The 27,619-nt window shown below is 48.6% G+C and overlaps 2 protein-coding genes across 6 annotated transcripts; one reads left to right on the forward strand and one right to left on the reverse strand.

Moving 5' to 3' along the window:
• Nucleotides 1–3,712: 3,712 nt before the first annotated feature.
• B4GALNT1 (beta-1,4-N-acetyl-galactosaminyltransferase 1) lies at nt 3,713–22,247 on the forward strand. 4 transcript variants are annotated; one of them, XM_037845967.1, is made up of 12 exons: nt 3,713–3,847; nt 12,648–12,873; nt 13,440–13,658; nt 14,183–14,344; nt 14,468–14,574; nt 15,029–15,069; nt 15,212–15,392; nt 16,531–16,638; nt 16,742–16,932; nt 17,414–17,554; nt 17,827–18,067; nt 18,659–22,247. In XM_037845967.1, the coding sequence occupies exons 3-12, from the start codon at nt 13,441–13,443 to the stop codon at nt 18,874–18,876; spliced, it is 1,608 nt and encodes a 535-aa protein (XP_037701895.1). In that variant the 5' UTR covers nt 3,713–3,847; nt 12,648–12,873; nt 13,440; the 3' UTR covers nt 18,877–22,247. The 4 variants fall into 4 exon arrangements, with proteins under 4 accessions (XP_037701895.1, XP_037701896.1, XP_037701897.1 ...); XM_037845968.1 differs by having other exon boundaries at nt 12,648–12,728; XM_037845969.1 differs by lacking the exon at nt 3,713–3,847 and adding an exon at nt 12,401–12,557.
• LOC119541751 (solute carrier family 26 member 10-like) lies at nt 19,482–26,257 on the reverse strand. 2 transcript variants are annotated; one of them, XM_037845960.1, is made up of 18 exons: nt 25,915–26,257; nt 25,322–25,432; nt 24,598–24,755; nt 24,247–24,411; nt 23,861–24,013; nt 23,032–23,114; nt 22,715–22,862; nt 22,497–22,610; nt 21,686–21,763; nt 21,503–21,598; nt 20,996–21,102; nt 20,830–20,899; nt 20,641–20,757; nt 20,452–20,485; nt 20,291–20,373; nt 20,152–20,206; nt 19,966–20,030; nt 19,482–19,637 (listed from the first exon to the last, which is right to left on the reverse strand). In XM_037845960.1, exons 1-18 carry the CDS (start codon nt 26,255–26,257, stop codon nt 19,605–19,607), a joined length of 2,013 nt encoding a protein of 670 aa, XP_037701888.1. In that variant the 3' UTR covers nt 19,482–19,604. The 2 variants fall into 2 exon arrangements, with proteins under 2 accessions (XP_037701888.1, XP_037701887.1); XM_037845959.1 differs by having other exon boundaries at nt 19,863–20,030.
• Nucleotides 26,258–27,619: the final 1,362 nt, after the last annotated feature.

The raw sequence follows: 27,619 nt of genomic DNA on the forward strand, positions 1-27,619 counted from the left end.
TATGTGCCAGTTTGAATGTATTATGTCCCCCAGAAAAAGCCATATTCTTTGATGCAATCTTGTGGGGCAGACATAATAGTGGGGATTAAGTTGGAATGTTTGAATTAGGTTGTTTGCATGGAGATGCGCCCCACCCAACTGTAGATGATAACTGATGGGATATTTCCATGGAGGCATGGCCCCACCCATTCAGGGCGGGCCTTGATCAGTGGAGCCATATAAATGAACCCACATAACAGATGGAACTCAGTGCCGCTGTGAGTGATGTTTTGAAGAGGAACAAGCTTGCTAGAGAGGAACGTCCTGGGAGAAAGCCATTTTGAAACCAGAACTTTGGAGCAGACACCAGCCACATGCCTTCCCAGCTAACAGAGGTTTTGTGGACGCCATTGGTCATCCTCCAGTGAAGGTACTCAATAACTGATGTGTTACCTTGGACACTTTATGGCCTTAAGACTGTAACTATGTAGCCAGATAAACCCCCTTTTTATAAAAGTCAATCTGTCTCTGGTGTTTTGCATTCCACAGCATTAGCAAACTAGAACAGTGTAGAATTGACTTCTTAATGATATTTATTTAGTCCTCCAATCCATGCACTTGTAATGTCTTTCCATTTATTTAGGTCTTCTTTGATTTCTTGTAGCAATGTTTTGTAGTTTTCTGTGTACCAGTTCTTTACATCCTTGGTTAATTTTATTCCTAGATATTTTTTTAGTTGCTATTGTAAATGAAATTCATTTCTTGATTTTCTCCTTAGCTTGTTCATTACTAGTATATAGAAACACTACTGATTTTTGTGTGTTGATCTTGTACCCCACCATTTTTTCTGAATTAGTTTATTAGCTCTAGTAGCTTTGTTGTAGATTTTTGGGAACTTCTACATATAGGATCATATCATCTGCAAATAATGACAGTTTTATTTATTTCTTTCCAATTTAGATGACTTTCATTTCTTTTTCTTGCCTAATTCCTCTGGCTAGAACTTCCAATATGATGTTGAATAACAGTGGTAACAGTGAGCATCCTTGTCTTTTTCCAGAACCTAGAGGGAAAGCTTTCAATCTTTCACCATTGAGTACAATGTTAGCTGTGTGTTTTTCATATAAGCCCTTATCATGTTAAGGAAATTCCCTTCTATTCCTAGTTTTCTAAGTGTTTTTATCGAGAAAGTATGCTGGATTTTGTCAAACGCCTCTTTTTGTGTCAATTGAGATGATTGTGTGTTTTTTTCCCCTTCATTTTGTTGATATTATATATTACATTAATTGATTTTCTTACGTTGAACTATCCTAGCACAACTGGGATAAAAACCATTTGATTTTAGTGTATAATTCTTTTTGATGTGCTGTTGGATTTGATTTGCAAGTATTTTGTTGAGGATTTTTGCATCTATATTCATAAGAGAAATTGATCTGCAATTTTCTTTTTTTGTAGTATCTTTGTAAGACCTTGTTATTAGGGTGATGTTGGCCTCATAGAATGAGTTAGGTAGTGTTCCTTCCTGTTCAATTTTACGGAAGAGTTTCAGCATGATTGGTATTAATTCTTCTTGGAATGATTGGTGGAATTCACCTGTGATGCTGTCTGGTCCTGGGTTTTCTTTTGGGGAGATTTTTTGATGACTGATTCATTCTCTTTGCTTATAATTGATCTGTTGAGGACTTCTATTTCTTATAGAGTCAATGTAGGTTGTTCATGTGTTTCTAGGAATATGTCCATTTCATCCAGGGTGTCTAATTTGTTGGCATAGTATCCTCTTAAGATCATTTTTATTTCTTTGGGGTCAGTAGTAATGTCCTCCTTCTCATTTCTGATTTTATTTATTTGCATCTTCTCTTTTTTTCTTTGTCAGTTTAGCTAAGGGTTTGTCAATTTTATTGATATTTTCAAAGAACCAACTTTTTGTTTTGTTAATTCTCTCTACTGTTTTTTTATTCTCAATTTCATTCATTTATGCTCTAATCTTTGTCATTTCTTTCCTTCTACTTGCTTCGGGGTTAGTTTACTATTCTTTTCCTCCAGAAGTGCAATTAGGTCTCTGATTTTAGCTCTTTCTTCATTTTTAATGTAAGCATTTGGGGCTATAAATTTCCCTCTCAAGACTGCCTTCATGGCATCCCACAAGTTTTGAGATGTTGTGTTCTTGTTTTCATTTGTCTCATGATATTTACTGATTTCCCTTGCACTTTCTTCTTTGATGCACCAATTGCTTAAGAGAATGTTATTTAACTTCCATGTATTTGTGGATTTTCCAGTTCTCCACCTATTAATGATTTCCAACTTCATTCCATTATTGTCAGAGAAGATACTTTGTATGATTTCAATCTTCCTAAATTTATTGAGACTTGTTTTGTGACCTAAAATGTGGTCTATCCTGGAGAATGATCCATGAACATTTGAGAAGAATGTTGTGCTGGTTTGAATGTATTATGTCCCCCAGAAAAAGCCATATTCTTTGATGCAAACTTGTGGGGCAGGCATTTTAGTGCTGATTAGATTGGAATCCTTTGAGTGTTTCCGTGGAGATGCGCCCCACCCAACTGTGGGTGATGACCCTGATTGGATAATTTCCATGGAGGTATTACCCCACCCATTCAGGTTGGGTCTAAATTAATCACTGGAGCCATATGAATGAGCTGACAAACAGAGGAACTCAGTGCAGCTGAGAGTGACATTTTGAAGAGGAGTACAGACAAGAGGGACATTTTGAAGAATGCGCAGAAGCTGAGAGAGTAGCTGCAGATGAGAGACAGTTTGAAGACGGCTGTTGAAAGCAGACTCTTGCTCTGGAGAAGCTAAGTTAGGACAAACACCCCAAGAGCAACTAAGAGTGACATTTTTGAGGAACTGCAGCCTGGAGAGAAACGTCAGGGAGAAAGCCATTTTGAAACCAGAACTTTGGAGCAGACACCAGCCACGTGCCTTCCCAGCTAACAGAGGTTTTCCAGATGCCATCAGCCATCCTCCATTGAAGGTACCTGATTGTTGATGCATTACCTTGGTCACTTTATGGCCTTAAGACTGTAACTGTGTTTTTTATAAAAAGCCAATTCATTTCTGGTGTTTTGCATTCTGGCAGCATTAGCAAACTAGAAAAAATGTATATCCTGCTGTTTTGGGGTGCAATGTTCTGTATATGTTTGTTAGGTCTAGTTCATTTATTATATTATTCAAGTTCTCTGTTTCCTTATTAATCTTCAATTTAGAAGTTCTGTCTATTGATGAGAGTGGTGTATTGAAGTCTCCAACTATTACTGTAGAGGTGTCTATTTCTCCCTTCAGTTTTATCAGTGTTTGCCACATGTATTTTGGGGAACCATGGTTAGGTGCATAAATATGTACCATTATTTCTTCTTGGTGAATTGCTCTTTTTATTACTACATAGTATCCTTCTTTGTCTCTTATAATAGCTTTTGACTTAAAGTCTATTTGTCCAATATTAGTATAGCTATCTGTGATGGTTTGGAGGCTTTATGGGCCCCAGAAAAGATCATATTCTTAAAGTCAGTCCATTCCTGAGGGTGTAGACCTATTGCAGTGGGACATTTTGATTAGGTTATTTCAGTTGAGGCATGCCCCAAGTAGATCTTAACTTTCTTACTGCAGCCTTTTATAAGAGCATGAAATAGAGAGATAGTATAGAAGTTGAGAGATAAAGACACACAGAAGCTCAGAAAGAAATACACAGAGGGAGCAGCCAGAAGCTGAAAGCAATGAAACCCAGGAGAAAACAGCAGATACTGGCCATATGCCTTACCATGTGCCAGAGAAGTTCTGGATCACCAGACAGCTTTCTTCAGGAGGAAGAAGAGGGCCTAGATTTGGACATTTTCATGGCCTCAGAACTGTAAGTTTGTAAACTAATAAATTCCCGTTGTTAAAAAACAGCCCATTTCTGGTATATTGCATTTCAGCAGCTTTAGTGAACTGAAACACTGCCCCAGCTCTTTTTTGGTTACTATTTGCATGGAATACCTTTTTCCAACCTTTCATTTTTCAACCTATTTGTGTCTTTGGGTCTAAGGTAAGTCTCTCATAAACAAAAATAGTTGGCTTATGCTTTTTTTTTTAATCCGTTCTGCCAACTTGTGTCTTTTGATTGGGAAGTTTAATCTATTGACATTTAGTGTCATTACTATAAAAACAGTGCTTACTTCCATCATTTTGTCCTTTGGTTTTCATAAGTCATATCTCTTTTTGTGTGTCTCTGTTTTCCTTTACTGCAACCTCCTTTTCTGTATAGTTGATCTTTTTATTACGTATCTGGTCATTTCTGTTTCTGTACTTTTTTTATTTAATCATTTTTTATTGTAGAATTTAACATATATACATAGAGGTGATAATTTTCCAAGTACAATTTAACAAGCAGTTAGCAAATTTCAAAGAATGTTATGGGTTACAGTTACCATTTCAGTTATTTCCTTATTGTGAAATATAACATATATGCAAAAAGGTAGTATCTTTCAAAGTATGATTTAACAAGTAGTTATATAGGTAATTTCCAAAAATGCTATGAGTTACAGTACCATAGTTTCAGTTATTTCCTTATTGTGAAATATAACTGTTTCTGTATATTTTTGAAATACTCTCTTTGTGATTACCTTGGGGTTTATGTTACATACCCTATGTCTGTAAACTACTGATTTGAAAAGACATCAACTTAGCTTCAATAGCATACACGTTCATACATCCCTCTGTTTCCCCTCTTTAGGTTGTTTTTGTTCCACCTTACCACTTTATATTTTGCACACTCATTATCAGGAAATATGCCTTTCTCTTGTTCAATTGTATTCTGATTCTTACATGAATTAAAGAGTAGAGCTGTATATTAAGGATACAGTACTATTGGGCTTTGTATTTATCCTTTTGGTCACCATTACTGATGCTCTTCATTTCTTCACACTACTCCAAATCACTCTCTTTCCTTTCAACTAAAGGGAGTTACAGAACTCCCTTTAGTAAGTCTTGTAGGGCAGGTCTCTTATTAATGAACTCTGTCAGTTTCCGTTTACTGTGAATATTTTAAACTCTCTCTCATTCTTGAAGGACAATTTTGCCAGATGAAGTAGTTTTTGTTGCTGTAAAGGAGAGGCTAGGCCTGCCTATAATTGTGCCTGAGTCTCCTCCCGAATGCCTCTTTGTTGCTCAGATGTGGCCCTCTCTCTCTAGCTAAGCCAACATGGCAGGTGAAATCACTGCCCTCCCCCCTACGTGGGATCAGACAGCCAGGGGAGTGAATCTCCCTGGCAACGTGGAATATGACTCCCGGGGAGGAATCTAGACCTGACATTGTGGGACGGAGAACATCTGCTTGACCAAAAGGAGGATGTGAAAGGAAATGAAATAAGCTTCAGTGGCAGAGAGATTCCAAAAGGAGCCGAGAGGTCACTCTGGTGGGCACTCTTACACACAATATAGACAACACTTTTTAGGTTCTAATGAATTGGAATGGCTAGCAGTAAATGCCTGAAAGTATCAAACTGCAACCCAGAACCTTTGAATCTTGAATACGATGGATAAAAATGTAGCTTATGAGGGGTGACAATGTGATTGGGAAAGCCATATTGACCACACACCCCATTGTCCAGAGTATGGATGGATGAGTAGAAAAATGGAGGCAAAAAAAAAAAAAAAGGCACCCAGTGTTCTTTTTTACTTTGTTCTTTTTCACTTTAATTTTTATTCTTATTATTTGTGTGTGTGTTAATGAAAATGTTCAAAAATTAATTTTGGTGATGAACACACAAGTATATAATAATACTGTGAACAACTGAATGTGTGCTTTGTATGACTGCATGGTATGTGACTATATCTCAATAAATTGAATTAAAAAAATAAACTTAGTGAGTGAAAAAAATGTTTAAAAAATAAGTTTTTACTGGCATTTTTTCTCTTTTGGTATCTTAAATATATCATACTACTTCTTGTCTCCATTGTTTCTGATAAGAAATTGGAACTTAGTCTTACTGAGGATTCCTTGTATGTGATGGATCACTTTTCTCTTACTGTTGTCAGAATTCTCTCTTTATCTTTGGCATATGAAATTCTGATTAGTATGTGTCTTGGAGTAGGTCTATTAGGATTTATTCTGTTTGGAGTATGCTGAGCTTCTTGGACATGTATATTTATGTCTTTCATAAGAGTCTAGGAAATTTGGGGCCACTATTTCCTCAAGTATTCTTTCTGCCCCCTTTCCCTTCCCCTCTCCTGGGATGCCAATGACATACATTTTTGTATGCTTCATGCTGTCACTCAAATCTCTGAGACTCTTCTATTTTTTTCTATTCTTTCCTCTCTTTGTTCTTCTGACTGTATGATTTCAATTGTCCTGTTTTCTAGTTTGCTGATTCTTCTGCCTGTTCAGATTTTGCTGTTGTATGCCTCTAGTGTATTTTTAATCTCTATTATTGTACCTTTAATTCCCATAATTTCTGTTGTTTCTTTTTATACTTTCAAATTCTTCTTTATCCTCACACATTTTTCTTCTTAGCATCCTTTATCTCTTTATGCATATTTTCCTTCATCTCCTTTAATTGATTTAGGAGATGTCTGAACATCTTTGATTAGTTGTTCCAACTTCTGAGTCTCCTCTGAAGTTTTAATATGTTCCCTTGAATGACCCATATCTTCCTGTTTCTTAGGACAGATTGTAATTTTTTGTTGATGTCTAGGCATCTAATTACTTTGCTGAGTTACCTCTGAAGGTCCATTTCTCCCTCATGTCTAGGGTTTTATTGTTGATTGGTTTTGTGTTAATGCTGTTCTTTGAAGCTTGGTCTAACTTATTCTAGACCTTTAGAATAGCCCATGTTTAAATGTTCAGATTTTCTCAGCTCTCCTTCATATGATTCTTGCCTTGGATATGCAGTGCAATTTTTTAAATTGCACTTTTTGTGCAATTGTTTCACCTCCAGGAGAGAGCTTCCCTTCCTCTGTTCCTTCTCTGGGAATCATGATCTGTTCTGTTTGTTTTTATGCAAACTTTTCTTCCCAGCTCCCATGATTTATTTAAATTCTCTCTCTCACTCATTGCCCTGTGTTCCTTATGCTTTTCAGTTCTGGAACCTGTCCTATCTGACAGGAGTTCAGTTTAACCCCCCTTTTTGTTCTGTAGGGTTTTTCTGCTTCTAGTTTCTTCCCCATTAGGGTATCCCACCCTGGAGAGCCAGCTGGGTCACTCCAGAAAAGTCCCTCTTGCCTTCAGGTGTCCAGCTGACTGAAACTGGATTGCATGAGGGCACAACAGTTCCTACCAGCCTTTCTATTGCAGTTTCTCCTGCCCCCCACCTTCTCTCTCTCTCTCTCTCTCTCTCTCTGCTGTGAGTCACTCTACATTCTCAGTCCATGGTGGGAGAGGCCTGGGCCATGCTGCCTCTGCTTGACTCCCAAGCTGGGCAGAACCAAGTAGGGGGGGCAGAATGGGAATCAACCAGCACCTGAGAGTTTTCTGTTTCTTTGATTCAACATTTGTGGGGTTTTTCTCCAGTCTCTACCATCTTTTAGAGTTCTGAGCAAGTGGGATTTGTTTTTTTATTCACTAAATCTCTGGGGAGGCTTTTTCAAAGGATGCCTTATGCTGACATGTTGATGACATCACCCAGAAGTCATGGTCTTATAACCTAGTCTTGGAAGTAACATCTCACCACCTTTGCTGTATTCTATCTGTTAGAACAAGGCACTAGGGTACAGCCTACACTCAAGGGGAGAGAATTACCCAAGGTTGTGAATATGAATAGATGGAAATCATTTGGGTCATCTTATATGTCTGCCTACCACAGTTCACCCATTGGGCACCCAGTGATTCACATCCCTCCCACATGCAAAATATATTTACACTCACTCTATCCCAAGGTCCCCCAAAGTCTCAGCCCATTACATTATCAGCTCAAAATCCAGAATCTTGCCATCTAAATCAAGTCCAGGTGTGGATGAGGCTCCTAGTTGTGGCCATGAAAATGTCCAAATTAAGGCATCAACATAAGTATACCTTCACCAAAGGAAAACCAATAGCATCTGGAAAACCTCTATTACGTGGGAAGGCACATGGGTGGCATCTGCTGATCCTGGATTATGTTCCAGCTCCTCTCCTAGTTTCTGTGCATTCTTCAAAATGTTGCTCTTGGGGCATTTTGTAAAATGTCTCTCTCAGTTGCTTTCCAAAATGACACTCACAGCCGCTCTAAGTTCCTTCTGTTTGTCAGCTCTTTTATATGGCTCCAGTGATTTAATTCAGACCCACCCTGAATGGGTGGTGTATCACCTCCATGGAAATTATCCAATTAGAAGTCTTGCCCACAGTTGATTGAATCACATCTCCATCAATAGGTTCCAACCTAATCAACACTAATATGCCTGCCCCCACAAGATTGCATCACAGAACATGGCATTTTGGGGGACATAATACATTCAAACTGGCATACACTCCTAAGTTGTAACAATTTACACTCACAACAACAATGTATGGTAGTAGCTATTTCCCCAAATACTTGACAACACGGTGTTTTGGAAAACTCTTTGATCTCTAATAAACTGGTAGTCAAAATACATTTCACTACTGAAGTGAATTTGCATTTCCTTTATTGTGAATGAGTCAAGTATACTTTCATTTATTCAAAAGCCATTTTCACTTTTTCTGTCAACTACCTAATCATGATTTTTATCCATTTGGGAAGAGTTGATCATTTTTTCTTTATTAACTCTTAAGGAAAGTAGACCCTTATCTGTCCTAAATGTTGCACAGAGTTTTTCACAGTTTCTCATTTCTCTCTCATTTGTTTATAGTGTTTTTTGAACTCAAGTTTTTTATATAAGAAAATTTATTAATATTTCTCTGCTTAGATATTTCTTCTCTACTCCAAAACTGTAAAAAAAATCCATGATTTATTTTACTACTTTTGTGGTTTAATTTTTAATACTTAAATATTTTATTGATCTGGAATTAATTTTCTGGAGACTTGAAGTGTTTTATTTCTTTGTAAATATCTTATCAACAGTAGTTTAAACAGTGCTTGCCCTCTTCTAGTTGTATAGCTTAGAGTGTAAAGCACCTTTCCTATGCCTTGGTGAATTACACTCCTTTCTAAGTTTAGATCAGCTTCCAACAGTTTATCCTTTGCAATTTCGAAATCATGAAATATCTCTGATGGCTCCCTTAATGTGAAGTTTTTTGTTGGCATCACTTTCTCTGGGGCGTCCTTACCCTTTTCATCAGAATCGCTTTCCTCAAGTATGTTAAGTTCGCCTTTTCTAAAGCTTCTCTGGCTGTATATCTAGAGCCTCTCAAACAGCTGTAGTGTCAGCATTCTCTTGGTCAGCTATTTCTCATATAAGTTCACTTACATTCAATTTTAATTTCTCTTCCAGTTTTATCATTATTTCTTTTCTGCACTTTCATTTTTTAATTAAATTCAGTTTTATTGAGATATAGTCACACACTATACAATCATCCATGGTGTACAATCAACTGTTCACAGTACCATCATATATAAAAGTAAAAAAGAACATCCAAATCATACCCCCCATCCCACCCTATTTCTCATTTAGTTTTTGTCTCCACCTTTCCACTTATCCATCCATACATTGGACAAAGGAAGTCTGTACTTTTATTTTTGTTACCCAAGTGGATAATCTTTTAATTATAAAAATTTTATAAATTTTATAATTTTGTAAAATGGCACATGGGCTTATCACCAGGAAAGAAGCCACATAACTGCAAGCTTTATTGTCTGTGCATGAACTGAATCATAGATGCAGTCACCAATCACTGACAGACTTCGAAACAAGGGACTGGGCTCTGTTCATGATACACTTCTACTATTTATGTAGTGATACATGGCCTGAAGAGCTTGCCTCTAAGGTTGAACTTATGCAGTTATTCAGTTAGCATGCTGTGTTAACTGAAATTTGAACTTTGTTGTTGGAGGACTTGCTTATTTAAGTAAACTGTGCTGAGTGTACTTTATACCTATTGATCAGAACTGGGCAAAGTGAGGACTACCTGTAAAATAATATTTTTAGGACTACCTAAAAAATGGGGGGGAGTTGATTGTTGGTGGAGATGCTTGTGGCTAGGTTGGAAAAATGTGCTTCCTGTAATACTAAAATCCATATGTATCTTCTTTTACATTTTTTTTCTAGTGTCCACTCAGTATAAGTCTGTGCTAAATGGGCTTAGATTAAAGTTTTACCTTTTTTTTTGCTATATTTATAGAATTTTCTTTGAAATGAACTTTCTGATGTCAATAAAATCTTCGGCACTTAATGAAAGCTTTTCCACACGTATCACATTGTAAGATTTCTCCCTATTATGAACTCGCAAATGTTGAATAAGATCTGAATTTTGACTAAAGCATTTCCCACAATCTTTATATTTATATGGATTCCCTCCTGTGTGGATTCTCTGACATTGAACAAGTTATGACTTGTCACTGAAGGCTCTCTCACATTCATTACACTTATAGGGTTTGTCTCCCAAGGGGATTCTCTGATGGAGCATTAGGCTGGCACTGACATTAAAACCCTTACCACATTCTTCACAATTGTAGGGTTTTTCTCTGGTGTGGATTATCTGATGTTGGATAAGACAGGTGCTTGCACTAAAGTCTTTCCCACAGTCACTGCATTTTGTAGGGGTGGTCTCCAGAGTGGATTCTCAGATGCAGAATTATGCTGAAGGTCACACTGAAGGCTCTTCCGTACTCACCACACACATATATGGTTTCTCTCCAGTGTGAATCCTCCAATGCTTAATAAGGCCAGAGTTCTGTGGGATACTTTCCCCACATTATCATATTAATTTTTTTTTTAACCCTTCAGAATTGTTCCTTGGATTTTCAGAGCTTCTCTTGTATTTATAGGCTTCTCTATTTTATCAGGTCTCTGGGCACTGACTCCACTGATCTTTCAAATATCTCCACCTGGGATTTTATTTCAGAAATTTTCTGCTGTACAATCAACTCCCTGTTTTCATTCCTGGGCCTATTATCCTTCTTTTGGAAGGAGTGGCTGGACTGTGGTGATTCACTTTTTGGCTAGGCCGCTAAGGAAAGGAACTTGAAATGGGATGACTCCTGTGCTGTTTCCACAGGTTGTGTCTCCCTCCCGGGTACTGCCTGTGTACTAACAAGAACCTGCTCTCTTGGCTCATCCAGCTCTCTCTAAATCCTCCAGCACAGTTGCTGCCTCCTCCCATTTTCCAGAGGCTGCTCCTGTACCCAGGTCTGGAGTCCCCCTCCTCATGATGGTCATGAACTGCTCCAGCACCATTAGTTCCAGGCCATGGGTCTCCGGCTTTAGCAACTGTCGGCAGAGCTCCCGGGGCTGCCTCAGAGCTTCATGGGGCCCAGGTGTCTTTTGGAAGCAAACTGCCTGAAACACTGGTGAAAGATCTCCCTGGGATGGGGTCTCTTCCTTTGAAAGCTAGATTCCTGACTCCAAATATGTTCATCTTCTTCCCCCTTTGGGATTAGAAGCCCCACAGGCCATGTCTAAGCTTCATGGCCTGATGGGTTGAAATAACTCTAACAAACTATTAAACGCCCTGCATTGAGAGTTACTTCCCTTGAAGTTCTTTTCAACATGGAAAGGAAGTAGGCAACTCTTCTGTGATGTACAGGACAACTTAGATGCCAGATACATTTGGAGGGTCTGGGTGTCCAGAGTTTTCATTGAGACTTCATAACGTAGACATGATTGATTGATTTATTGCCCATTGTGGTTGATCTCTATTTTCAGCCTGGAATTAGTTTTCATATAAGGAGGGTGGGATCCCCACTTTTTTCCAGCTGATTGGTCATTTATTTGTATATAATTCTTCCAATAATCCACCCTTCAACCCACCCCCACGTACACATACATTTTCATTATGTTCTACATTTCCTATGATGCCGTTTACCCCCAATTATACCTTGTCCGTCTTTGATTGGAACCATGGAACCACAGGGCAGAGTCAGGAACCGGGCTAAAGGGGAAGGTGTCTGTGGATCCAAGGCTTGCAGGCAGAACTCCAGCTGATCTGGCCACTGTATGGGGGATTCCTTCTTCCCGCAAGTCAGCTCTATAGCGATGGTTAGCGGAAAGTAGGCCTTTGAAATACTGAGTACTTATTCTGAGTGTTAGATAATGGGGAGGGAAGGAGACTTTGGATCTGTCTCTGTCAGCTAGGCAGAATCTTTATTTTCCAGGGCTAAGACTAGTTCCCTTTATCTCGCTCTAAGTGTCCAAACCGCGAAATTCGTTAGTAGGGCGTCTGCGCCCCACCCCTTCCCACAGCCCAGCCTTGAGTACAATCTCGATGGCAGGGAGACTGAATGAGTGGGGAGCAGGACGGCTTGGGATTGCAAAAGGGCGGTTGAGATGTCAGGGTTTGAGCGGCGAAGGGCTGTGAGATAGGGGTTGGGGTGGGGGAGCCTCCTCCGCATTTTCCGCGGTGCCCACCAGAAGGAGCCCCGGAGCTCGTATTCCCGGCGCGGAGCGGGAGCAGTCGCCGCACCGAGCCCAGAAATCTAGCCGCGCGGCGCCGCGGCATGAAGAGCCAGGCGGCCTCCTGAGCCCTCCAGGTCCGGCAAGTGGGGCAGGACGCCAGGGAGTCCTGGCTTTGTTCCGCGGCCCGGGCGCAGCGGATTCGCAGCTCGGCTTTCCTCCCGCAGGCAACGCCCAGAACTACCACCGCGCGGCGATCCACAAAGCCCCCGAGTCTGAAGGCGGGAGGGATCAGGAGCGCTCGGAAGGCAAGAGAACACCCCCATACTCTAAGGCTCACGCCCGGCTCCCCCAATCAGGCCGTCTCCGGCCCCATGAGGACTCCCAGGCGGTGGCTGGGAGCCCGGCGCAGCCCGGACGGAAATCTTGGCGCGGCCTTAGAGCGTTAGACAGGTCAGTGCCCCGGCGGGATGAGGGGTCGAGCTAGAAGCGGGAGGAGGAGCGCTCGCGGGACCACCCTGGCCTCTGCGCAGTTTCGGGGTTGCCTCCCGCCGGGGCACCTAATATCGCGGGCGTGATTCTGCATTTTTCATGACTGGCAAGGTGTGCAGCCGCCCTCTGCGGCCCGCCCCGGCCCCGGTGATCTTCGAGCCGAGGGGTGGAGGAACGCGCGGTCCGGGGCGGGCGGCGGGCTCGGAGATGCCCGCTGCTCTGATAAAGCAGCCTTTTTCCGCTTATGTGCCAACGAATGGAAACCACTACATCCAGTTGTCTCTTGCGTCAAGATGCCGGGCTTCGGGTGTGAGGGGAAACCGAGATGCGGGAGAGGGCGAGAAGAAAGGAGGCCGGGAGGATCCAGCGGCCCCGGGGAGTGAAGGCAGAGGGTACTGGGGAGCCGTTCGCTGTGCAAATCCTAGCGCGCCGTGTGTGGAGAGCGCCCTGGGGAGCCCGCCCCGGCCTCTGAGCCTCTAGGGTCAAGGGTCCTAGCCTCTGCCCTCCCTCCCACCCTTCGCCCCCAGGATGCGGCTGGGTCGCAGGGCACTCTGCGCGCTGGTCCTGCTGCTCGCCTGCGCCTCGCTGGGTCTCCTATATGTGAGCACCCGGGACGCGCCGGGCCTCCGGGCTCCCCCTGCACTGTGGGTGTCCCTGCAGGGCCCCCCCAGGCCCCAGCTGCCAGACCTTGCTCCTGAGCCCCGCTACGCACACATCCCAATCAGGATCAAGGAGGAAGTGATGAGGTGAGTGCTGGGTCCAACCCGGCGGCGGCGGCGGCAGCGCGGTGCTCGCTGGGGGTGGTGTAGGGGAGTTTTGTTTCCTCGAGACTGCTGGGCTCTGATGTGTGGGTTCTCCTGATTGGTTGTGTGGGGTGCAGTGGGAGATGGAGTGGGTTGCTGAGGCTCAGGCTGGTGTAAAAATCTATCCTCCCTGAACCTGGTCGTGGTAATGAGACGGGAGGGTGTCAAGGGAGGGGCCTGAAAGTCTCCTTGATGTGTTTCAGTCATGACAGGAGATTTCCAGTTGGGGTCCTCAATAGTGGGTAGGCAGCTCCTGAATTTCAAGAAATTAATCCTATTCTATATCTCTGTAAAAAACGGATTCAGGGCGCCCAGTCTGCTTTCCTCCCTCTAGTGACGATGTTTAAGGAGATAAATATTGGCTGGTCAGGGTTGAGGGGCCAAGGTGTTGGATGTTGTGCAAATATTTTTGGAATGAATGGAGTATGTATGGCTGGGCTCTGATGTCCCCTTCCGGCCCCCTCCAGGCTGCTGACTCAGAACAATTGCAGTTGTGAGTCCAGTGGGGGAGGGCTTTCCCTCTTCCAGAGGCAGGTCCAAGCCACTGACCTCACCAAAGCCTTTGACCCTGAGGAGCTGAGGGCCGCTTCTGCCATGAGAGAGCAGGAGTTCCAGGCCTTTCTTTCAAGGTACCAGCAAGAAGAAAGGGGGTGACTCTGCAGGGGGAGAGCAGTGGGAGTCCTGGAGGGTGGGTGTGGCAGGAAGGAGAGCCCCTCTCCCCTGACTCCCCCTCTGTCCTTCTCCAATGCCAGGAGCCAGTCCCCTGCTGACCAGCTGCTCATAGCCCCTGCCAACTCCCCTCTACAATATCCCCTGCAGGGTGTGGAGGTGCAACCACTCAGGACCATCTTGGTGCCAGGTGGGGAAGAGGGCCCTAGAGAATTACCTAAGCCATGTTGGGGGTGGCAGGACTCAAAGATGGACAGAGAACGATGAGAGGAGGCGAGATGCTTGATGAGAAGGAGACTTGCTTAGAGGCTAGAAGAGGGAGCTCATGAGGTGGGAGGTGGGGACAGAAGGTACTCTAGGGTTGTCTCGGGAATTGCAGAAGACTAACTGGGGAGGTTTGCAGAGAAGAATCTTTTTTTTTTTTTTTTTTTTGCTGAGTAACCAACGGTCAAAGGAGAGATAACAGCTTTGATGAGGAGGAGTCAAAAACGAGTCACTCCAAGCTATGTTAACCAATGTACCTGCTGAGGCCTCAAAAAGAGGAATAGGTGAAAAGTCATGTGTTGTGTGTGGTGAAAGAGGAGAGAGAAGATAAGGAAGAACTCAGGACTATTTGTGATACCATTCCCCATCCTTCCTCCCAGGGCTGAGCCTGCAGGCAGCTGCTGGTCAGGAGGTATACCAGGTGAGAGGAGAGAGGAGGGCAGGGAGGCCAGGTGGGCAGTGAGTATGCTGGGAGGGTGACAGGGTCAAGGAGACAGAGATGAACTGAGAGGCAAAGTGTGGGGCTGCATACTAACCCTGCACTCTCCAATGGCCTCTCCCAGGTGAACCTGACTGCGTCCCTGGGCACCTGGGATGTAGCAGGGGAAGTGACTGGAGTAACTCTAATAGGAGAGGGGCAGCCTGATCTCACCCTCACCAGCCCAGGGCTGGACCAGCTCAACCGACAACTGCAGCTGGTCACTTACAGCAGCCGAAGCTACCAAGCAAACACAGTGGACACAGGTGCGAGGGTGGAGGTAGGGGCAGGTAGGGGCAGGTAGGGGCTGGTCAGGCGGGCAAAGACTGCAAAGAAAGGCTGGAGCAGGCAAAAGGCAGAGGGTGTAGGAGGCACTGGGTCAATGATCAGAGCTTCCCAGTCACACAATGTGTGTTTCAGTTGGGCCAGCAGGGCCAAAGAGGAAGAGAAGGAGCCTTTGTTCCTCTAGGGTTGGAGCAGGCCAGAAAGAAACCTGAGACTCGGGTGTGTCCGCTTTCTAGACCAGCCATGAGGGCCCCAGGAAATGACCTGACCCAAGAGTCAAGAAGGCTTGGGCTCTGTTTCCAGCCCACCACTTACTAAATGGCAAAGGGCTTTACCTCCCTGAGCTCTTGTTTCTCCTATAGCAAAAGGTGCATAACATTCTTTCTGCTTTTCTCCAAGACTTGTTACACTAAGTCTGCTCTTGCCTCTGGGCTTTTGCACCTGCTCTTCCCCTCCGGCTGGATTCCTCATCCCTCAGATTTTTGCATGACTGGCTCCTTTGTCATGTAGATCTTAGCTCAAATATGTCCTCTTCACTATCATATTTCTTGTCTTCTATCCAATATTTATTGGTAACTGACTTTTCTTATTTACTTAGCCTGGAACCAGACTGACCAGATCCCTATGCTAGCTTTGAAGCTTTGATAGTTACATAAATGTGGGCAAGTTACTTAATTTCTCTGTGCCTCAGTTTCTTCTACTGTAGTAAGAATCTACTTAATAGAACTATCATGAAGGTAAAATGAGTTAATAAATGTGAGGTAACTTAAAAGTACCTGGCATATAATAAATGCTCAATAAAGATTAGTTTTTTAAAAAACAGTGAATGTTTATTTAGCATGAGGAAAATCAGAAAAATTGCATATTTGAAAAAGCTGAAAATATCACTAAAACACAAAATCCATTAAGAAGTACAATACTTTTATTAAGTAACAATAAAGGTTAGCTTTTAACTGAAGCTTTTTACTGTCTTTCTCCCACCCATTAGAATGTAAGCTCCAGGTAGGTAAGGACCTGGCCTAGAAAGGTGGGGCACAGAGTAGGCACTTAAATATTGATTGCCTGAATCGGGGATGTTGCCCCGCCCCTAAAGCTGCATGCCTTTTCCTTTCTCTCCAGTCCGGTTCTTCACCGAGGGCCATGAGGCTGCCTTCACCATCCGCATCAGACACCCCCCCAACCCGCGGCTGTACCCGCCTGGGGCTCCACCTCAGGGAGGTGAGGCTGGTGAGGAGCAAGTTGAGAGGGGGCGGCTCTGGGAGGGTCCATCTTCGTGCTCCTCACTCGCGACCCTCCTTGTCTGCACCTAACCTTGCGCCCTCGCTCCAAGCTCAGTACAACATCAGCGCTCTGGTCACCATTGCCACCAAAACCTTCCTTCGTTACAACCGGCTACGGGCGCTCATCGCCAGCATCCGCCGCTTCTACCCGACCGTCACTGTGGTCATCGCCGACGACAGCGAGAAGCCCGAGAGCGTCAGCGGCCCGCACATTGAGCAATATCTCATGCCCTTCGGCAAGGTGCGCAGCGTGCGAGGCTGGGTGGAGCACAGGACCCCGGGAAGGGGCGCGCCCTCGGGCTGCAGCCTCCAAGGTGGTGATTCGAGGGCCACCCGCCTCAGAATCACTGGGTGCCCATTAAGCACGTGGACCCCTGGAGTGCAAGCTCCGTGGGAGCAGAAATCAGGTCCATCTTGTTCCCTGATGCATTCTTAGAATGGTTCCTAGTACCTAGTGGGCGCTCAGTAAATAGCTGATGAATGAGTAAACGCCCGAGTGAATAAGTGAACGAATGAATCCCAAGACCCCTCCCCAAAACAGTGACTCAGAGCTTCCGGGAGTGGAAATGGGAGTCTTTTTTTTTAACCTACTTCTCGGCTATTCGTAAGTACTCGAAAGTTTGCATAGGGACCCAGGCAGTCGAGAGGGGTCAGGGGAAGACGAGGAAATGAGGCAGAGGAGCACGTCCTACCTCTACAGCCACCCTCAACCCCATCCCCAGGGCTGGTTCGCAGGCCGGAACCTGGCTGTGTCTCAAGTAACCACAAAGTACGTGCTGTGGGTGGACGACGACTTTGTCTTCACTGCGCGGACGAGGCTGGAGAAGCTGGTGGACGTGCTGGAGCGGACGCCGCTGGACCTGGTGAGGGAGGAACCGCGGGAGGCTGGGTAGGGGAAGGGGCCCCCCAGCAGGCTAAAGTTTGGGGAAAGTGGCGCGGGGAGAGGACGGGGTCAAGAAGGCGAGACCTGGGACGGCGAGAAGACGAGGAAGTGGTGGGTGACTGTCTGGGTCCTGCAGGAGATGGGGGTTGGGGGGGGGGGAGCAGGCAAACGGCCCCGGGGTGGGGAGAGGGGGTACGGACTTACCTCTCCTGGTCTCCGCCCCGCCTGGAGCCATATTCCCACTCCCGGCAGGTGGGGGGCGCGGTGCGTGAGATCACGGGCTTCGCCACCACGTACCGGCAGCTGCTGAGCGTGGAGCCTGGCGCGCCAGGCCGCGGAGACTGCCTCCGGCAGAAGCGCGGCTTCCACCACGAGCTCGTGGGCTTCCCAGGCTGCGTGGTCACCGACGGTGTCGTCAATTTCTTCCTGGCGCGAACCGACAAGGTGCGCGAGGTCGGTTTCGATCCGCGTTTCAACCGCGTCGCGCATCTGGGTGAGTGGCGACCCCTCCCGGCCGGACCTAGCAGGGACACACACACACACACACACACACACACACCCCGGGGTGCTGGCTGCAGCCTGGCAACAAGGACACCGGCTCCGCCTCCGGGCCCACCCCCGCGGCCTAGCTCAGAGAATTCCCAGTGAGACGTAGAGCTCCCACTCGCTCCCAGGTAGCACACCATTTAAACCTCCACTCCCCAACACAGCCTTTGGGTCCACCTGGGTACGTGAACCTCCCAGCCACTGTCACCACCACCCCTGCCTCACTCCCAGCCACTTCCCCTGGTTCAGATCACACTCGGAGCAGCCCATCTAGTATTTATTGAAGTTCTGAGAGTGGTGTGTGTGGGTGTGGGTGTGGTGGTGGTGCGATTTTTTTTTTTCAAAGCGCAAGTATATTGACTCCATTTTATAGAAGAGTAAAACTGAGACTCAGAGGGGTTCATTTACATGTCCAATGTCCTTAGAAATGGGATCTTTGCATGCTCACCCTGGACACCTGAAATCTTAGTTTGCTCTTAAGGGGTGACCTGCATCTTCAGGACCCTTCATTGTGTACCCTCCTTCCCTCCACCCTCAGAATTCTTCCTGGATGGGCTTGGTTCCCTCCGTGTGGGCTCCTGCTCAGATGTTGTTGTGGATCATGCATCCAAGTTGAAGTTGCCCTGGGTGTCAAGGGATGCTGGGGCAGAGACTTATGCCCGGTACCGTTACCCAGGATCACTGGATGAAAGTCAGGTGGCCAAACACCGCTTGCTGTTCTTCAAATACCGGCTGCAGTGCATAACCACGGAGTGATGGCCACACAGGGCCCCCCAACTGACCGTCAGGCTGGGCCTGCCTCCTAATTGCTACCAGGAATCTCCAACAAGCACCACCACCCAGTGCCCACCCCGCTGACTATCCCCAATCCTCCAGCCCCTCAGCCCTCCCCCTCAGATCCCTGATCCCAAAGAAGGGCTTGTCCTGGTGACATCCCTCCTCTCTGTGAGTGCCCAGTGGTGTGACGGAGCCAAAATCTCTCCCACAGCCAGTGCCAAGTCTTCCCTCCACCCCATTCTCATGGGGCAGGAAATGGGGGGTTGCTTTCCAAGTGCCAAAGAGCCAAGGGGGACTCTAACAAACTGAAATGGAAACACTCCCCTCTAGTCTCCTTGGGACTGAATGGGTGGGGAAGCCCCCCAATGTGTAATCCCAGGGCTGTGTCCTCCACTCTGTCTCTGGATCCAGGACTCAGTACAACGGCTTCAGCCCCACCCCCATGGAGGGAACTTGTGACTGTGGAGCTGGGGTGGAGGCTGGTGAACACGCCGCCAAAGCCATCCTCAGTTGTGTCTCTGCAGTGCTGTGGGCATAGAGGAAGGGGCACCAGGGCTCTGTGTGCAGACATCCAGTCTCAATGCGTGGACCCCAGAGGCTTCCAGCTTCGTTTTATTAGTTACATTAAGTGAGAGGACTCAGGGACCATGGTCATCCATACACATGGGCTGTTGAGGCTTTCCACGCTCCAAGCAAATGGGTCACACTCACGCGGTACAAGCCTTTGGCCCAGTGAGCTCCTGGAGAAAGGAAAGGATATGTCATGAATAGATTAGGATATATCGGGTACTACCTCCTCTGCCTGAGAAGTGGCAGTACTCCAGGGTTCTTCAAGACTTAAGCTCCTCGGTTCTTCTTCACCCACAGCTGAGCCCAGTCTCCCTGGCTTCATCTTAAAATTGCCAAATCATTTCATCCCTACCCCTTCCCAATTCCCTCTCCTGGGTCTTCAGCCAGTGACTTACCCCTTGCTTGCCAAAGCCCAGCCCCTTCTGGCTCCCACTCCTGTTGCTATTGCCCACACACCAGTCTCTCCAGGGCATGAGCAGCTGCGTCCTGGACACTCACAAACAGCTGTTCTGGGGTCACTATGTCCAGGAGTCCTGCCCAGGTCAATGTCTCCAGCACCAAGGCTGTGGAGGAAAGGGATCAGGCTCTCAGCTCCCAAGTCCACACCATGTCCTCCTCTTCCCTTTCCCAAGTGCTCAGGCTTTCCAGAGTCACCAGACCCCTCTACCCTCCCATGCCTCTCACCATTACACTGAGCGAGGAGAAAGTGGATCCCAGCGTCTCTGCAACGGCTGGCCAGCTGCGGAGGTTGGGAGAGAGTGTTAAGTTACGAAGTCAGAGGGTCTAAGTGAGATGATACTCCTCAACCTCCCCTCTCCCTCACCTGGACCACTTCTCGGGCCCCAGCAGCATCTGTGAAAGTGATACCACTGCAGTCTAGGACCATCACTCTAACAGGCTCAGCAACTAGGGTAAAGAAGACAGCAGTACCCAGATGCCTCCACGGGTGATGCCCAAATCGCCCTCCTCTTCATCCCATCTCACCTGTGTCATGTGGGCCATCTGGTTTTGAGGTTTCCTGTGAGTAAAGAAGGGCAGTCACCCCTCCTTGGGTCTGATACTTGGGCAAACACAAGCCTGGATGTGCACCCCTTGAGCACTAGGATCCCCCTCAGAACAACCACCTGCCTCCCACTCCCACAGGAAACACTCCTCCTTGACCAAATCCCTCACCTTGTCTCCCTCTCTAAGCCCTAGATGCCTCTCTAGGATGTGGCGGAACTGCCCACGGGTCCCAAAGTAGAGTGGTGTTGGATAGCTTAGGATGCAGAGCCCTGGGACCTGGAGGAGCTAAGGGGTCAGAGGGTCAGAAAAGCATCCAGATCTAATCTTCCCTTCCTTCCTGGGTTGTAGCCCACTCACCTTGTGGCTCTCCCTGAGTGGTCTGTAGAGCTCAGTCCCCTCAGCCAGTCCAAGTGGCAGGCACTGCACCCTAGGCAGGGAGCTGGAGTGAGATTCCTAGCCTACCCCTGCTGGGGGGTCGCTCCAAGCATCACCTCCCCTCCCCTCCCCACCTCTCGATTCCCACCTCTGGGTACGGCAGACCACAGTCATCATGGAGAAGACCACACCCACGGCCAGGCCCAGGTCCACACTCAGGGTCACTACAGCCACCCATGTCACCATCCACACAGCCTGCAGGACATCGAGGGGAGTGGATTTCCCAGGAGAAAGGCCAGGGCCATCACTGACAGGGAAAGGGGTCCAGGGACATGACTGCTAGGGCAAGCAGTAGTGAAGGAAGGTTCAGGAGAAGGTGGAAAAAAATGACAGGGTGTTGGGGCAGGATTGACCACGTGTAATGACCCCAGACCTTGTACCACTAGGTGGTTACAAACATTCAGGCCTGAGGAGTTGAAACCCCACCCTTCACCTTGTCTCTGAGTTAAGGGTACTAGGATGTATGTGTGTTGGGGGAGGGGGAAAGTTTGCAGAACTTAAGACCAGGGCAATTTGCTTTGACCCAGGGCAGAGGCCAGGGCTGCTGGGAAGATGGGAGGGCACCATCTAGGGGAGCAATACTGCCATTTCTCACAAAGTCCACGCGGCTGATACGCCATAGTTGTGGAAGTTCCTGCATCTGGAAGAACATCTGGCGCATGCTGGAGATGTTGATGCAGGCCAGGACAGCCTTGGGGCAGAGGAGGAGGGCTGACCATCCCAGAGCCAACCTATAGCCGACCTTCCCCACCACCCCCACGCCTTCCCTGCTCCTTACCTTGGGCAGATAGTAGAAGAAAGGCCCCAGCCACAGCAGCACTGACAGGACAACTAGGCAGGAGAAGAGGCCTGCCAGCTAGAGGGAAGGAGGGATAGAAGAAAAGAAGACAGGGAACCTGTCCCCACGCCCGTGTGAGGGCCAGCCCCTCTGCCCGCTCTGCCTCTTCTCCCTGGGAAGAGTCCCTCCTCCAGATCACCTCCCACACAGATTCTTCACCCTCTTTCTAGTGATTCTGCCATTCAAACCTATCTTTCCCCTTCCCCCAACTAAATGCCTATCTTGTGCCAGTCTCCCTCTAGACATATTCCAACTTCCCTAATTTTGTAGTCCACCTCCAGTTTTAAAGCCACTGTTGGATAACCCACTAGGCAGGCTAAACACATGCTATGGCACCAGCAAAGTAAGGGAAACCAAAAATACTAAGGGGAGGCTTTGATATGTGATATTTCTTTTTAACAATTCAACAGAATAATCCTATGGGAAAAATCAAAATTTTGTCTCAAATTTATTTTACAGTTCAGTATTGTTTTTATTTTGAACTATACATGGGGCACCATAATATTTGTTTTGTTTTGTTTTTGTTGTTTTTCGTTTTGTTTTGTTTTGTTTTTTGGTGCTTAGAGCCTGCAAAGGTCTTGGTTGGGCCTTGTTATCTTGTATCTCTCCTATCTAGATAATCCCATCCCCTCTCTTGACCTACCTCACAGATTCCCATCCTTCTCTATCTAGATGCCAGCTGGGTATCTACCTGTTTCTCCACCCCTGACTTGGATGTCCCTCACCTTCTCACCGGAAGACGCCCTCTTACCTGTGTATTCCCACCAGCGTCCACTAGTAGGCTAGTCGTGGCCAAGGTGGCTGAGTTGGGAAAGCAAGAGAAGAGGGAGGAGATGAGGTTGGAGACACCATGTGCCAAGAGCTCCTGGAAGGGGGCAGTGAGATGAAGGGGAGAGAGACAAAGGCATGGAGGGACGTCAGGTTAGGGGTTGTCTCCTGATTGAGGTTAAAGTCCACAGTCAGTCACACCTGGTTGGAGTCAATGTTGTAGTTATACTTGTCTGCATAGATGGAGGCCAGGGAGGCGGACACAGCGAACGTAACCAGTGCAATGGGCAGCGAGTCGGCCAGGATCCTGGGCAGCTCAGCCAGGTTGGGGAGGAGGGGTTGGGGGAATCTGGAGAGGGAGAGATTCATGGTGAGGATTGGTTGGGTGTTTCAGGGAGGTAGGGAAGGCAGAGAAAATAGAGTGGGACAGGACAAGAGCAGGTATTGGGTGGGAGAGGGCTTGGGACACCAAGGAAGATGTGGGAAGAGAAAGCTGATGTCTTTTCATTCCATCTTACCCTCCAGGCAGCAGCCCCACTATCTGGACATTGTATCTTGTGTCCAGGGAAGAAGTGAAGCAGAGCACTGAGGCAAGGAGCACCTAGGAAAAAGAGCAAATTAGGTCATAGGAGATAGGACCCCTGGCAGAGACCAGAAGGGGCTCCACATGAGAAGACCACAGTGCACCACTAGGTGGTGGCAGGAGCCCAGTAACTGAGGGAGCCGAGGTATTTGGGATGGATGCCTGACAACAGATGTAAAGTGGAGGAATGTGGAGAAGGGAAAGAGGGAAGATGGACACCTAGTGCTATGGAAAGATGGACTGGACGAAGTAAAGAGGAGCTAGCATGAGGGATAGTGGCTATCAAGAGGATATCAATATAGCCATTCTAAGTAGGAAATCTGGGCTGTGTTAGGGGGTATGGGGTATCTGTGAAGACCTCAAACAATTGATTGGGGGGAGAGAGAAAGGTAAATGGGGGGTGTCAAGGGGGATAACTGAATTACAGTGAAGGACCTGGTGGGAAGATGTGAGTGGAGGTGTTGTGGCGAGCAAGACCATAAGGGAGTGCTGTAGGGAGTAAAAGCAGGCATTCTAAGAGGTCTAGAGGAGGCTCCTTCAGAGGAGTCGGGGGAACGGGGTGGGAGGACGGGGGTGGGGGTAGGGGGTTGCACTCTGGAAGGAGGCCTGGAAATGTATGTATGTGAGCACAACCCCTCGACTGTGGCCCCTCTGCTTTCCACAAGGGGGCAGCAGCAGCCCCGCGGAAACATCCTGGGCCAATTCCTAGAGGGTAGGCAGGGTCTGCTCAGCGCAGGGGGCCGGGACTCCGGGGCCATCCTCACCATGACGACTTCCCCTGGGATCGGGGTAGGCAGTCTGTCCCGGAATCTGACGTTCAATTCCTTGACCGGCACAAGGAGCGCCAGGCTGAGCGCCGAGATGGTCAGTTCGGCAGGGCTGCTCCCTGGCAGCGCAGTCAGCACGGCGGCCAGTGTCTGCGGGCCGGGCGGGTGAGCAGAGACCCGGTGCCAGGGTCCACTGATCCCAGCACAGACCCACCAGGCCGAGGCAAGGCCCTCATAAGAACGTCCATCTCCGCAGGGACCCTCATTCAGGGCACACAGCTCTAACCTTCCAACGCCCCCGCCACACACTCTCCCTCCACCCGTCTTCCTTCCTCTTCCCGGGACTGTTGGGAGCCTCCTCCCCATTGTCCTCCCAGACCCACCTTGAAGAGAGAGAAGCAGCCGATTTGGCGCGGGAGGCGCAACCCCAAAAGGTTCGGCAGCTGTGACACGAGCACGTGCAGCGCGGCCCCGCTGGTCAGCGCCTTGACCACAGGCTCGGACAAGAAGGTGGACAGGACGCCGAGCTGCAGCGCGAACATTCCCAGCTGCGTGGGGGACGATGAGCAATCACCAACAGGCGGAGGCGCCGACCAGCCCCAGCGCGGTGCGCCAGCTTCTCCGCGCCTCTCTCCACACTGGACCGGCGCCGGAGACTTGCTCCTGTCTGCCCGCTCAATTCCCTCGGCCCCCAGCGTGGATTCCCCCAGGGATCTGCCCAGCCTCTCTCTCACCATCAGCGCCCCGCTCCCAAAGGCCACGGCCGCTGCCGCCCCGACCCGCTGCGCGTCCAACTGCTCCCTCTCGATGCCGCTCAGGTTTCCCCCGGGGGGTTCGGGCACCAGCCGTTCGACGGCCGAGCCGGTCATGAGGCTGAGGACAGCGAAAGTTCCTAGGGCCCGGGGACAAACAGATCACTAGCTGTGCGTTCCAGGGCCCGGCGACAGCTCAGGCTCCGCGCTCTAGAATCGGGGGTGCTGCTGTCGGGCCCTACTGTTGAGAAGGCTGCTGGCCCCGCGACAATGTGCGGCCGTGAGCTAGTGCAGCAGCCCGGGGCCGGTGGTGAGGGAGGAGAGAAGGGTACACCAGCCGGCAAAACTGCCCTGAAACTGCATCACCACCCCATCCTACAGACCCCCACCCCATTCCCCTACCACCGCGAACTGCGTGCTTCTTTGGGTAGCCGCTGATCTCTTCTCTCCCTTCCAAGTCCCGGAGATTTTCATTTTAACCAAGTTTCACGAGACAACCCCCGCCTCACTGCACGCACTCGGCACCCCAGCGAGCAGGGCCAGGATCAGAGAAGGGTTGGACAAAATGGAGCGGGGGCGGAAGGGACGGTGGGAGAGTGAAGAAGGGAATAAGGGGTAGTGGGCTTACAAGAATGCAAGCCTCAAACCCCTGTCCATTTTCACCCCAGAGATGAGAGGAGTCCCTGGAGATCATTGGGTTTCTCACCCGTGGACAGGTGTCTCCCAGTACCCAGCAAGGTGTAGATGAGGACTGGAAAGAAAGAAGTGTAGAGTCCGAACACTGGGGGCACGGAGGTCAGGAGGGCAAAGGCCATGCCTGGGAGAGAGGAAGGAAAGGTCCACGATGTGTACGTGGGGTGGGGGGTGCCCAGCATCTTGGACCCCGCCTCCTCCCCACAGTCTTAAAAAGCTGGGATCAATGGACACTAAATTATGTCACACGAGGCAACTGAAGGGTTAACGGGCCTCAGTGGGAGGTCGTGGGGCGTACGAGGTCACAGATCCGTGTCGGCCCGAAGTCCTGGCGGGGGGCAGACGTGGTGCCTGTCTCCAGTTCCCTGAGCCGGAACGTGTAAAATCTCAGGATTGCTCAGAGGAGGGGGTGTGGGGGTGGGGACCCGATGGAGCAGAGGTGACGAATCCATAAATCCTTACCCTGAACTTGGTCTCGGGTCCCTCTCCCCAAACCCTCAGCGACACTAACCAACCACCGGCCTCCCGGTTCCCCGGTACCCGTGCCACTTCCCCGAAGCCCCCTAGAACTTGGGCTTCTGGCAGGCTGACGTTGGAGCCGCTCACCCTGGGGCACGTGCACGATGCCCACGGTCACTCCGGCCAGCACATCCCCGAGCAACCAGGTCCGCCAGCGGTAGCGGGGCAGCCAGCGCAGCGGGGGCAGCCGCGCCAGAAGCAGGCGCCACGCCCCCCGCCTGGAACAAGCGCGGGTGCGCGGGCTCCACAGCCGGCGCAGCCAGGGTAAGCCGGGCTCGGCTGATGGCTCCGGTTCCTCCTCTGCGCCCCCGAAGAGCTGCCGGAATCGAGCCTCGGTGAGAGGTTTCCTGAGCCCGGTGCCCAGGGGGGACTTAAGGTCGGAGGCCTCTCCTGGGCCTGGGCGATTCCTGGTGCCCAGTAGCCCGCTCATTCTGCCCTTGGCCACCCCCTTCTTGGGCTGCTCTTAAATACCCCTCCGCCCGCTTGCCCTGAGCCCCGCCTCCACCAAGGAGGGTTCAATCCGGCTCCGGAGGGGGCCCTTCCTTGGGGACCTTCTCCCGTTGGGAGAAAACTGAGGCTTGGGGATAGGGGGTTCTTTAGGTTGGGCGTTTCCTGGGACATCCTGGGCTTGATCGCTTGCTTTGGGACTGCTATGGGGTTGGTGGTAGAAGGCAGGGACTGAAGAGAAAGACCAAAATACCAACGTCCCACCCCACCCCACCCCATCCCAAAACTCAACACCCCTCTATTTAGTCCTTTTTAAAAGAAATTTTGACTCCCCCGCCTGTTCACTCCGGGTTCTTTTCCGCATCTGCACTTTGGGCAGAGACAGCGGCTGGCTCCACTGGGGTCACAGCGCTGCCCTGAACCGCTGCAGTCCCTCACTTGACAGCAGCCCAGATTAAGTTCAGCCCCAGTTCCAACCCCCACCCAGATCCAAACCCTCCTGGGGCACTGCTTGCTCCAAGAAAGCATAAGGGGATCTATTGGCCTCAGCAGTTTCACAAAATGCTGAGATGGGAAACTGAAATGTATAGGATCTGGGCAATGACAGAGAACCAGGACCCCACAACTCGGCTGGGAGTGGCTGGGTCTGTGCTCCCAGCCCAGGTCCTCAGGGGAAATGCTGAACTGATAGGAAATTTTTATTTTATTTCCTGTGAGTCAAAAAAAAAATTGAAGTATCATTTATTATATCCAAGGTCTATTCACAAAGTAGGCATTTAAAAATCCATTTATGATTAAATTAATCACAAAGGGGCCACCCACCCACTTCATCTACCCCTTTGTTCCCTAAAGAAATGGAAAGGTTCTGAGCCCCAGAAATCCTGCTATTTGTCTTCATCCCCTCCTCCACTTACAAGAATCCTCAGCAACCCTCTCCATCACCAGCTGGCACCCCAGTCCCTGACCCCAAAGCCCTGGGGGTGGGGCACGGTGAGGGTGGGTCCCCTCTCTTCAATTCCTCCTATTGTTCCCCAGAAGTCTTATCGGGGGCCTACGTCCTGTCCCCCCTCTATAGATCCCTCCCCCCATTGTCGGCCAGAGGGGACTCAGGGAGGCTCCAGCTCCTCCTCACCCCCCCACCCAAGTGCCCATTGTCTGCTGAGGAAACCCAAGGGCACGTGACAGAGCCCAGGGGACAGTCAGACACAGTGGACACACAGATGCACAAGGACCCAGGACAGGGCATCTGGACATGGATCTCTGCATGTTTGGCTCCCTCTGTTCCAAGGCCTGTCCCAGATGTTGGGGAGGGGTGAAGACCCCCTCCAGATCTCCACTCTGGCTT

Source organism: Choloepus didactylus, chromosome 8 (genome assembly GCF_015220235.1).
Source record: "Choloepus didactylus isolate mChoDid1 chromosome 8, mChoDid1.pri, whole genome shotgun sequence".
Lineage (NCBI taxonomy): Eukaryota > Metazoa > Chordata > Mammalia > Pilosa > Megalonychidae > Choloepus > Choloepus didactylus.

What these genes read in the sequence shown, in the direction of transcription:
- LOC119541751 (XM_037845959.1), bottom strand. Translation starts at nt 26,257, where the DNA reads ATGAGCGGGCTACTGGGCACCAGGAATCGCCCAGGCCCAGGAGAGGCC. An exon ending in ACGCTGGTGGGAATACACAG is followed by an intron (nt 21,764 to 22,496) that starts GTAAGAGGGCGT and finishes CCTTCCCTCTAG; the next exon opens with CTGGCAGGCCTCTTCTCCTG. An exon ending in TCTTCTACTATCTGCCCAAG is followed by an intron (nt 21,599 to 21,685) that starts GTAAGGAGCAGG and finishes CTCTGCCCCAAG; the next exon opens with GCTGTCCTGGCCTGCATCAA.
- B4GALNT1 (XM_037845967.1), top strand. Translation starts at nt 13,441, where the DNA reads ATGCGGCTGGGTCGCAGGGCACTCTGCGCGCTGGTCCTGCTGCTCGCC. An exon ending in AGCGGACGCCGCTGGACCTG is followed by an intron (nt 17,555 to 17,826) that starts GTGAGGGAGGAA and finishes CACTCCCGGCAG; the next exon opens with GTGGGGGGCGCGGTGCGTGA. An exon ending in CAACCGCGTCGCGCATCTGG is followed by an intron (nt 18,068 to 18,658) that starts GTGAGTGGCGAC and finishes CTCCACCCTCAG; the next exon opens with AATTCTTCCTGGATGGGCTT.